Genomic DNA, 12,191 nt, shown 5'->3' on the forward strand with positions numbered 1-12,191 from the left:
TTTTAACAGCTTGGCTGCCACTTCATCAAATATTGAATAAATCATTTTCTTGGCACAGTATGAACACAGCTGCAAAAAAAATCACACACACATACACACACACACACTCAAACATGCACACATCCGCACACGCACGCACAAACACGGACACACAGAATGCCTTGTAGTTTTGATAAAGCAGCAGCTTTCTCTTTTGTTTTGCAGCCGAGCAGGGATTAGGCAGTGCGGGTCTTTGTCCTGCGGTTTTCCAGTTGAGCAGAACACAAGAGCCTCTACCTCCACTAATACAGTCAGACCTCCCAGCAGGCCTTTCACCACACAGCCGCTAAGAACCTGCTGCCCAAAAGATGCTTTTCAATGAGTTATCAAATCTCCTCTATACTGTCCATGCCTTTCAACCGAGTCTCTTTGTCTATTCTTTTCAATGGAGCATTGAACACATCAAATAGAACTGATGGGCAGATAGATGGACAGCACAATGTAGCAGAGCCATATTAACCTCCTTCAGACGCTGCAGAGTACAGTCAAGGTAACACCGGTGAAGGTTAAATATATTGTTGCATCTGAATGTACATGAACCGAATGTATGCACCAGTATGTCTCATAAAAACCAACCACAGCCATTTACAGTAAAAGTGAATTATTCCAGATAGTTTTCCAACAGGAAAATGAAAATAAATTCTAAACACTTGCTGATTCAAGCCTCTCAGATGTAAAGAATTGCTGCTTTACTTTGTCTAATTTAATTTAGAAGTAAATAACTTAACTTTGGGTTCAACCAGTCACCAAATGAAAATGCTGGCATTTTACGTTCAGCAAATTCATTACATGTGTAAGTTCTCTAGGCGTCATATCAACTTTTTTTTCATTGAAAGTGGATATGAGCTGACTATCAGCAGGAGGAAGAGGAGATGGCGTGATGGCGAGATGGCTGCCAAGCTGCAGACCACTGTTCTAAACAAACAAAGAGTCATTGCTGTATTTCCAGTGGTTTTTAGCAACTTGTCGCTACATTTCCAGCCTGTATAGTACTATGAAAAGCGGTTGCTTTTTACCAAGATAACTCTGTGTTCCCTGCTGAGATAGCTCCACAAAAAGCAGTTGGTTGTTTTTGTTTTACCAAGACATCGCTGCGTTTCTTGACAGGATAGTGCCACCAAAGGTGGTTGTTTATTACTGAGATATCACTGATTCATGCTGGGACAGCGCCACAAGATGCTGTTCAATTTCTACAGAGACATCGCTGTGTTTCATGATGAGATAGTGCCACAAAAGCTGGTATTTTGAGCCAAAACATGCTCTTATGGCAACCATATCCATATTAATAAAGATGTTTCTGTGTCTGCGCATAACCGCACCTTAATCACACAAGTTTTATTTTGTCTGCTACATAATAGCATACAAATGCAAAATATCTGTCATTTACAGTCATTTATTTTAACATCACCTCAGACTCTCAAATCTTTATTTTGTGGCATTTTATTGGCCTTTGTAGATAATACGCATTATAAAGATATCTCCTACCATTTCTATGCATATGATATTAAACTATGCATCTCATTTAATCCTTCAAATGTCGCAAAACTGTTCAACAAAAGTATCTCAAGTCCTTATAAAAACATACAATCTTATCATAATGATAATTATTATTGTAAATATATATGTTTTATTTTTATTTTTTTTACTTTAATTTATAAAGCTTTCACGCAAGAAATGCAGCGCAATAAAAACGGGCCGGCAAGGAAATTTAGCATAAAAGGACATTTAAAAACAGTTTAAAACAGAAATTAAGTGCTTAAAATCACTAGATTATATCAAAAATTACAAAATCAATATAAAATATTTCGTGAGCTGGCTTCTCTTTTATCCATAGGTAGTGTATTCCAGGCGTAATTGACAAGGCCACATGCTTGATTTTCTTACGGCTGTTGCTGGGAACCTCCAGTAAACCAGCAGCAGATGATCATAGTGTTTGTGAAGGTAAATAGTTGACAAGGGAGTTAGCAATGTAGCTTTGTCTGAGGCTATTTAGACCTTGAAATCAATTCTAAATGTAACATGAAGTCAGTGCAGAGAAACTACAACTATAGAATAAAAAATCTTGCTTCTCTTTTCTCTTCCATTGAATCTACTCTCCACAATCTGGGTGTCCATGGACCAGGCTTTGAATCTTGACCAGCCTGTAAATTGTTTGCTTCTCTTCTGTTTATACCAGCTGAGGAACATTGCTAAATCCAGGCCCATTGTGTCCCTAGCTCAGATGGAGATGGTTATTTATTTCATCCCGTCTTGACTATTGCAATCCCCAAATGATTGCATTGGATGACGGTCTTCATCTGACGTCCCTGGATCACTTACAAGTGGTCCACAATGCTGCTGCCAGCCCTCCAAAAAGGTCTCATGTCATTTTGATTTTTTTACACTGGCTTCCAGTCAAATGCACGACCCAGTTCATCATTCTTGTATCACGTTTAGAGCTTTGTGTGGTCAAATCAAAAAGCCACAGCAGAAAAGCAGAGGAGACCACTGCTTTCATTTCGTTTTTAGTATTTTTTCATTTGATACTTTTTTATGTTTTTAGTGGATTTCTTTTTGTCTGTCTGTTGTGAAGCATGTCTGATTTTGAAAGCTTCTCATAAATAAACTAACTTGCTACATACTTAATGGAAATTAATCAGATATAAAGGATACCTTTTGCTGAATTCTCAACGGCATTCCTCAATTCTTTCATTTTCTAGTTTCACGACTGCTATAAAGCATGCTGTGCAGGCTCTCAGCAGCAGGTTGAGCCCAGAATACAGCAGGGCGTTTGATGAGTTCATTAAGAGGCCACGTCATTTATGCACAGTCACACATAAGGCAATGGTCAGCCAGGATTACCCAGGTGGCCGCTGCATGTGGGTGTCAGTTTGATTTTCAAATTCCACTTAAACCATGCTGTTGCTCCACAACCTGGTCACCACTGTGAAATCACTCTGCCATTGCCATATTGTATTGAATTCATTGTCATGCGTGCATATTTGGAGTTGGAGTATAGCTAGAAAATGATTTCAAACACTAAAAAGAGAGTTTCTGGATTCACGTTGTTTTTAATACTGGGAGGAGAGTGGGAAGTCCACTCCACCTCACACTGCGGTGGTCACAGAGGGGGGCTCGGGAGAAAAAGCTCTAGCAGGATTTGATCTAAGGTCAGTAGGGGCACACTTGTAGCTCCAGAGACATAGGAGTTAACCATCGTGCTATCTAAAAGTGACATTTTTACATTTTTAATATAATTCAGAGGTGTAACCCGCGATCAGTTGGGATTGAACAACGATGACAACGATGCGTCCGAAGAAGTTTGATAAGCTCCTTCTGTCGCCTTTTACAAATCACTATTCAGGTGGGCTGTATTCATAATTCATCACCGTGGGTCAGGCTGATGATCATGTTGACTTAACATTTGGTCTGACATTTCAGCCCAGCTCATGCCTGTCATTAGCTCTCGCCACACGCCACCTCATCAAAGTCAATCACACAAGAGAGGAGGTAAAAAAAAGGACCCCTTTACACCTTGCATTAAAATGCTTCTTGTTTCCCAACTGTATCTAGAAGATATGATCTAACCTGGTAGCAATAAATGTCTCCAGTGTCCGCATTTAGATCCGACTCTTGATCAAAGAACCCAACAGTTGACTTGGCTGTGATATAAATTGCCAAGTTTTGCGTGTATATGTTCATCAAAACCAAACTGAAAGCTTGAATAAGCTTTATTACTGCTGTCTTGCTAGTCGCTTAGCTCGCTAACTGGCCAATGGCTGCTACCTTATCAGTTTGTAACAGTCGCACAAGGTGGGTGCATTTACACCTGTGCTTTCATGTGTACTTTCAACACTATTCGATTGAAATCCGTGGATCGGCGATAAGGTAGAAAGGGAGAAAGCTTTCTCGAGCTCAGATGCTAGGGGGCAACCATGGAGGCTAGCAATAATCAAGTTCTTAAATATACGCAATGAACAAATTTTATTTTAAACAAAATATTCATCACTGCTTATTAAAAGAACAAAAAAATAAAAATTGCACTGTATATTGATAAAGGTAAATAATTCATAACAAAAAAAAAATAAAAACTCCTGAAAAGTATTTTCTTTTTGTTTTGGTATACAACCACTGCGATGAAAACAACAGGTGGCTGGCCCCATGACCTGAAAAATTTACTGGTCGAAACTATTAGCTGTTGTCCTTATCATGCCAGGACCTGCACATAAATTGAGATACCAGAAAAGACAGGAGAAGGAAAAGAGGGAGTTGGAAAGGGCTTCAAACCCAAATAATTATGAAATTACCAACTTTTATCAGTTAGTTTAGAAAGCTGCTCCCACACAGGCTGAAGAGGCAAACAGCCAGGAGCAGGGCTGCAACAATGTGAAATTTTTACAGTATGAAAATCATCAGAAAATATCCCAGTTTCACAGTATGATTACACAATTTTTTTTTTGAACAGTTAAAATAACCCTTTAAGAAATGAAGACCCCCTTCTGAAAAGAGTTAAATTAAATGTGAGACTCTCTGTCTGGTTGCATTTTTATAAATACCATAGATAAGCAAATGTGCACAGCCAATTTTCACCGTATTGGTTAAAGCTGGTATATCGCTGCAACCCTAGCCCGAAGTGTCCCTCAGGTAATATGTATGTGTTAATATGAGTACAGCTAATTTCAGCCATTTCTGTGACAGGTCTGAATGAAGAAAGAGAAAAAAAGAGGGATGTTATTATACAGTACAATTATTACACCTCATACAGGAGAGGTGAATCTGCAGCTGCTGTAATATTTGCTCACTTCATCATTTTGTTAAACAAACGGTGCAGAAGTGGCATGACGGTAAGGGATAAATACAGATACACACTGTAATCCAGCAAACACACACACACACACACACAAACACACACACACACACACACACACGCAACAACTCACACTCTAAAACCACTGAACCAAAGCTCAACCCGCGGCCCAACCTTTCTTGCGGTAAATCTGTATCATCAGCCATCATCCAGCACGTCCCTGATAGGAAACGAGTTGGTGCCAAAAAATGTCACTGCATAGAAAAAAGCTGTAGCAGCAACACATTTCAGCCAATAACAACACCACCATGTTGATTCCAGTGTTGTGATATTGGATGATATTGACTGTTGGGAGTATTGCTGTGCTTCTCAAAGTCATTTCCGACCAAAGCAAGGACATCGACACATCACACACACACACACGCATCAACAGCAACACTGGGCAGATCGGAGTGCAGACAATGAACAGGGGAGTGGAGGCATACCGACAACCCTCCTTTTTGTGGGTGACAGCTCTCCATCAGTCTACATCAAACAAGTGCATACATGCAGCCACACACACACACACACACACACACACACACACACACACACACACAGTGTATGCTCTCTGAGTGATTGGCTGGTGCAAACCTGTTTCAACCTGTCAGCCTGTTGGACATAACAGAGGACCAAATAAACTGTCCTGCACACTGTATATATAAATATATATATATATATATATATATATGTGTGTGTGTGTGTGTGTGTGTGTGTGTGTGTGTGTATGTGTGTAGACAGGAGACATGTGCACACTAGACTCATCATCCCAGTAATTGATGGTCATCTGTCATTGCACACTGTTGATAATCTTCTTTGGGACGGGGGTTTGTCTGAACAAGATGAACACCAGCCTATCTACTGTATCGGGAGAGACTAATCTGTGTTCTCATTTACTGAAGCACAGACGGTGACAGAGCGGTCTGGCTAGTGAAAATGAGATGAATCACAATGAAGGTCGTCAAAAGCAATCATTGTGTGATAGGTGACATGTGAAGAAAAAAAAATGTATCGACTGCTCTTACCTGCAACTTGAACCAGATCTGCAGTGGTCACGTTCTTGGGGTTGGGGCCAATTCTGAATGTCAATGCTGGACCCAAAACACTGCAGAAAAACAGCAAAGAAAGAGCGAAATGAGCAGTTGCATTAAAAGGAATAGTTTGGGAAATATGCTTATTTGCTTTATTGCTGAGAGCTAGAAAAGAGGTTAAACACCACTCTCGTATCCATTTAATGCTGGCCCTACACCAAACAAATTTTTAAGCAATTTTTTTGTTGCAGAAAAATGTCCAATGTGGGGATACGATCATGAGAGTTTAAGCCCAATTGGGTTACTCCAGTGATCTTAATGGTTTGGTGTAAGTCATAAAACTCAGTCTGAAGTGTGTTAAGTCAGTGTTTTACTTGACTTGATGTTCACAAAAATCAAACATGTTTTATATTATCATAAGTTTTCAGTCTTTGCTCATGCAAATACCGAATTTCAATGGCATGAACATCGTCAACAGGTAATAAGTACACTCTCTCGAGCACCAAATAGGAAGCAGCAAACTGGGTAAATAGTAAACATAAAGGGGAGGCACAAAAACATGAAAAAGTCTTGGTTCTCTCAGACTGTGAAGAAGGTGTTGAACCAGAGTCGGTGTTTAATTCAGCGTGTATCTTTATCTGATCTACCAACCACCACTTATTTTAGAGAGGAATTTTCATTTTGAAACTGTTCGCCTATTATTCCCACAGTATCCTCCCACTAAAATAGCCCAGCTAACCAAGGGAGAGTGGTTGCTAGTTGAGAAGACATGACTGTTGTATTTGAAAAGAACTTTTAATTCAATGCTAACACTTTTATATATTGCTGTATTGTTTGAAGTTGCAAAGCAGCCAACAACATTTAACGCAACATTTAATGCAGGACTTGGCAGAATGCTTAAATAAAAGGTGTGAATGATGTGAAGAGAAGCTGAAATGTACCAGACGCCATATTTCTGAACGAGATGTGAATCATCATACATTCTCTTTCCCTTTTCAGTTTGAATTTGGCCGAAGACCAATGTACAGTCGTCTGCTGATGAGCACCTTGTTTTCTTTTCACCTACAGTAACCTGCCTGTACTCCCTGTGCCTATATTCTCCTCTGTCTGGTCAGGAGTCAGCAGCAGACGTCTCTCCCTGGGGCAGAATAAATGTTTGAGGTCCCTGAGCTTGGCCATGAAATAAAATCTAACAACCCCACCAGACTGTAAGAACTCCCTGCAGTGGTCAGGGAAAACTGCGTATTCTGAAGCAATGTGTGCACAAAAAAAATCATACTCAAGTTTACTGTAACCTCCTAAAATCCAAAATGATTGCATTAGATGATGCATTTTTAACCCCTAAAAAGATCAAACAGTGACTTCATAGTCCTGGGTAGGGCTGTCTTTCAAAACAGGTTCCGACAAGGAGCATGTCATCCCCCACGAATGATGAAGACCCTGTCTGAGCCAATCAGTGAAAAATACGGCACTTTGTTCCGAGCTGTAATTGTAGTTTCCCAATGGGCCAATCAGGGTAATTCTGAATGTTGCGAGTGCAACACTGAGATAATTTTCCTCAAGTTTTGTCAAAATCGAAATTAAATCAGTGATGTCTGAGACGGTGATGATGAACACATGGCATGAGTGAGCAAAATGATCAGCGCAGGAGTGAGATGCATCACTCTCCCACGTTCTAGGAAAATCCTAACAGGCCATTTAGTGAGAATTTTAAAATGCCAGAACTGAGCAATGGGTTCCATGCTGTGAAAATCTGCATCTTATCATTTAGTCTGGTACTCTGTCCCAAATGTCTCTTTTTTTAAACAAGTGAAAAATCTCCCAGTGAGGCAAGTAAATTTATATCTGGCTCCAGTACAAATGAACTTGCTTCTATCTATCTTGCTTCTTGTGCAGCCTTCAACTGTTTTCTTTTAAACAACTGACACTCATTTGTGGAAAGTTATTTAACAAATTGCATTTGTATCAGGTTGACATAAATTGACTGATTTTTTAAATCACTGTATGTCTTTATGTTATATGCCAATCATTACTCAGCTTTTAAATAAAATAAATACATTCAGAACACCAGGTAGAAATGAATACATTTTTCCCCACTTTATGTCCAAATTTGGACCAATCAGGAGTTGATCCAAATCTGCAGAGTATGAATCACTTGCAGTTCAAAAATTTTACCTCAGAAGAACATAATGTTCCTTCAGTAAAGAGCTAAGAAAAACTACATTATAACAGATTTTACCATAAAATCATCTACTATTTACCATTACCATTATTATTGGTGCCAATACTGTAAATGTACATTTAGCAGCAGTACATTCATATCAAATGTATTACAGTAATCTAGAGTAGAATGTAAGGTTTATGGTGTAATACTGTAGCTAACCTGCAGGTCATATGATGACTGATAACGGCTGCACTCTACACTACTTGGCTGTATATTTTATGCAACTTGTTACAAACTGCGTCACAGTTGCATCGTAGAGTTAAAAAGAGAACAAAATTTCCATCAACAGCTGAAGCAGTGAATTTGATGGGGTGGGTTACAAAAGAAGAGAAAGCAGTTATGTTCTGCAGCGTCTGCCGGGAGCAACCTAAGCTGTGTAATCAAATAATACCATTAGCTAAGCCCCGAGAGCTTTGTGACCAGGGAGGCAAATCAGGCAAATATTTGGGGCCAAATAACAAAATTTGAGAAAACGGCCCCCCCATGGCAACTGATATTGGCATATTTCGGAACTATAAACCCCAATAAAGGCACAATGCAAGCTTCACGTGGAGCCCCTTCTCGCCTTTAATTCTGACCTGCTCTCACTAAATCAGCTGCATTTAACCAAAAATTTATTTTGTGATAAGCTAGGCTACAAACATAGCTAACTGGAAATGGGGAAAAGCTAGCTGACCTCATATCCAACCTGCACAAAATGAACGAAAATCAAAAAAGTATAACGTGGTTGCTCACTGACTGTTCTGACAAAGATTCAAGGCTGCTAACCTGTCGTGTCAACAAACTGTGAACATTGTTATATACAATCTAAATGAATATGAAATTGATTTGAGGTGAAAATGTTACATCTTGCCACTTTAGTAAAAATATTGAAACCTGGAGCAACATTGCTTTTCTTGTGCTGCTTTCAGATGCCTTACACAAGTATTTCAACCTTTGCACCCTGAGCAAAATGGTGTGATTTCATTCAAAAACATGGGTAAAAAGGTAATGAGCAAGTTGGTAAGAAATGTTCCACAAATTGCAACATTTTTTTTTTACTAGATTTAGAAAATAATTTTTAAAAAGCTAGAGAGAATAAAGAAAACACTTGGGAATTTTTTTTTTTTTTCACTTTTTTCCAAGTTATTTCCTTTTTTTCTATTTCCAGGCTGCTCACCTTTCTGCAATCTGGTGGCAAAAGATAAAGAAATATCTGCTGCTGTACCACCAGACTACGGAGCAGCTTCATTCCTCAGGCTGTGAGACTCTTAAACTCTTCTTTTTATTGTTTTCCGATTTTGTTTTCATTTAAAAAATGACTCATACATCTAACCTGTACCTTGTACCTTTTTTTAAACTTGTCTTTTCTTCATTTTAAATAGATAGTGATAATTTTCTTGTTGTTTTTTTGTAATTTCTTGATATTTTTTGGATAATTTCTTCTGTTGTTGCTCATTGCTTTCTTCCCATGTTTTTCGAAGAAGGTAAGCCAATTTGCCTGAGATCAAAGGGTTAAATGTATTATTTGTATGTTTGGATGCTTTCAACTCGTGAATTCTGCATTTGCAAACAAAATGACGAATGCAAATTACTGTTGTTTTTACCTACACAAATGTTTCTGTGAACGGTAAATTCACCTGTCCAAAAGAGAAGCCTCGACAAGATGATGCGGAAGCCTGTTTATAAACCATACAGCATACATAACAGTGCATCATCATGTCTTAACAGTTATGTCCTGGAAAGTGCACATATATATTTTTAGTGTACTTCTGCAGACTGCATGACAGAGAGGGAGATTCATCCGACTGCCAGAGTGCTGTGACCCAGACCCACTCACCATCAGTCAGCCCGCTACAGAGGCAGCAACACCCACTCCGCCAGGGGCAATATGTGAGCCGATACTGCCAGACAGACGGACCCAGCCGTGCACCGATGTGAACATGATCACACACACACACACACACACACACACACACGGCTCTGAAAGAAATATGTCCTTCTCTAATGCCTTCACCTGGGCTCTGTTTGCTCTCGTAAATGTCAATATTTCCACAATCTTTACTCCTGCCTCCATTCTCCCTGACCGAAGGTATTCTGCCAGAGATCTCGATGCATCTCAAATTGAACTGACATGATTTTTTTTCTTTTCAGGCCACACAAACTGTATTTAAATGTACTAGGTGGGGGGAGACACCACCACGGTAGAGGGATGAAGTTAAGACCGATAAGTTTTCTGGAGGACTTCACGCCGTCTCCTGTGTTATCGGATGTGTAAGCTTGGACTTCATATTAGCTCTGCTGCTGGGACATGACGAGTGTGTATGTGCAGACTGGTTGGCGGGATATTGGCAGGGTGTGTGTGTGCGCACAGACTGTGTGTGAGGATGGACTTGTAGTGTGTATCCCACTCCCCCTAGTGTTTCTGACGAGTAAAACACTTACGTCATCTGAGGAGGGCACATATTATCCCCCCAGCCCATCATCATCCAAAACTACAATTTCACATCTCTTTTGAGAAGAGAATATTCTGTGCTGATTACTGTAGTAGCAGACTCCAACGTAATTGTGTTCAGTGTCTGAAAATCTCAACAACATCGAAACCGCCAGCCTCCTCTCCTCTTATTCTCTGCCTGAGATTCTCCTCTCCCTGCCTGTTGTCATATTTGAGTATCTCTTCTCCAGTCTTCCTATCAGGGCTCATCAGAGCGAGCGAGGGAAAGAGCGGTCCCCAAAGCAGGACGGCGTGCTCTGACCCTGCTCTCATACTCAAGCCGACTCATATTCAGACGGAGGCTTTCAAACATTCACCTGCCGTGGCCACAACAGCAAGAGGCACAATAGGCTTGCGTCACGTTCTCCGTCTTGGCTATTTCTACATGAATGCGCTTTCATTACTTTGTAAAAGGAAAGAAAACGAGGATAAACAAGCCCAACAAAGGAGGCATTTTTGTATTTGTCCTCTGTATAGAACACTGTTATCAATATGAGGCGTAATACAGTGTGGAAGCTTCATTTAAGGCATCTGTCTGTGGCTGTTTGGTTTAACGACCACAATGCACTGTGATCATGAATGTATGTGTAACAGGGTTAAAAATGCATTTCATTCATTCTTGGTTTTTAACTATAGTTGTGCATTTTATTTATCATTATTTATCATTTATCAAATTTCTGCTGAGTATTTGTTAATTTTATCTCTGAGTTACTTTATTAACTGATTTTTTTAATGTTTCCTGTGGAAATTAATTTGCTGCACATTGCCTCTTCTGCACCTCCTGGGTTTCTGTAGCTCCTTCTGTCTGCCCCTCACAGTGGCGTTTGCTGGAGTTGTTTAAAAAATTCAGCTACGCTGTTTTATTGTTTCCCTTGATTACTGAGCAATTTACGTCGTAATCTTTGATGTGGACCATTTATAATTTATACTGATATGTTAGTCAGCTGTTTTTATGTGGGGGTTTTAACCGCTAATGTAAGTTTTATTGATGTTTTTTATGTATTTTTTGTATTCTGGGGAGCTGCCCTGTGTCATGTGACCAGCACAGCGCTGCAATTTTTATCATTTAATTCCTGATGTAAAATGCTTTCTTTTTGGATCTTCTCGTTGAGTGTTGTAACTGTAGGTAACAATGATATTTGTGTCTATTTTTTACTGTAACTGTATGCTGCAATTCTATGTAATCTTAATGTAAATATTTACCTTTTTGACTTTTTTTTTTCCTTTACCAAAAGCTAAAGCTAACTAATAGCTATAATCTCTATATGTAAAACATCAGTTATTACAGCTTGTTTTTAACAGGTGGAAGTTATTATACTACTATGTACTATGTACTAGTAGTATAATACTAGTACTATGTTAATTGGCATCAAGTAAACTATATAAATAAATAAAGTAGGAGCAGAGGTGGAGATTTTAGTGACCTGAAGACAATTAATGTGCCATTTTGTCTTCTGTAGGAGAGAATAAATGCATGAAAACAATTTCTTAAGTTGTCATCTATCCATGCCCCATCAACATCTGTTACACATGCAATGGTGGAAAAAGTACTCAAGTAGGGCTGTTCAACATATCAATATTATATCAATATTGTGATAT

At 39.2% G+C, this 12,191-nt stretch overlaps 1 protein-coding gene across 1 annotated transcript in view; it reads right to left on the reverse strand.

Moving 5' to 3' along the window:
* The window catches only part of ptprn2 (protein tyrosine phosphatase receptor type N2), a 148,090-nt gene that overhangs the window by 87,857 nt on the left and 48,042 nt on the right, over positions 1-12,191 (reverse strand). The window contains exon 10 of the mRNA XM_088072113.1: positions 5,890-5,969. Within this exon, the coding sequence (XP_087928239.1) occupies positions 5,890-5,969 (80 nt within the window). The remainder of the gene's footprint in view (positions 1-5,889; positions 5,970-12,191) is intronic.

This window comes from Plectropomus leopardus, chromosome 21, assembly GCF_026936395.1.
Source record: "Plectropomus leopardus strain MGB_pleo_1.0 chromosome 21, ASM2693639v1, whole genome shotgun sequence".
Classification (NCBI taxonomy): domain Eukaryota; kingdom Metazoa; phylum Chordata; class Actinopteri; order Perciformes; family Serranidae; genus Plectropomus; species Plectropomus leopardus.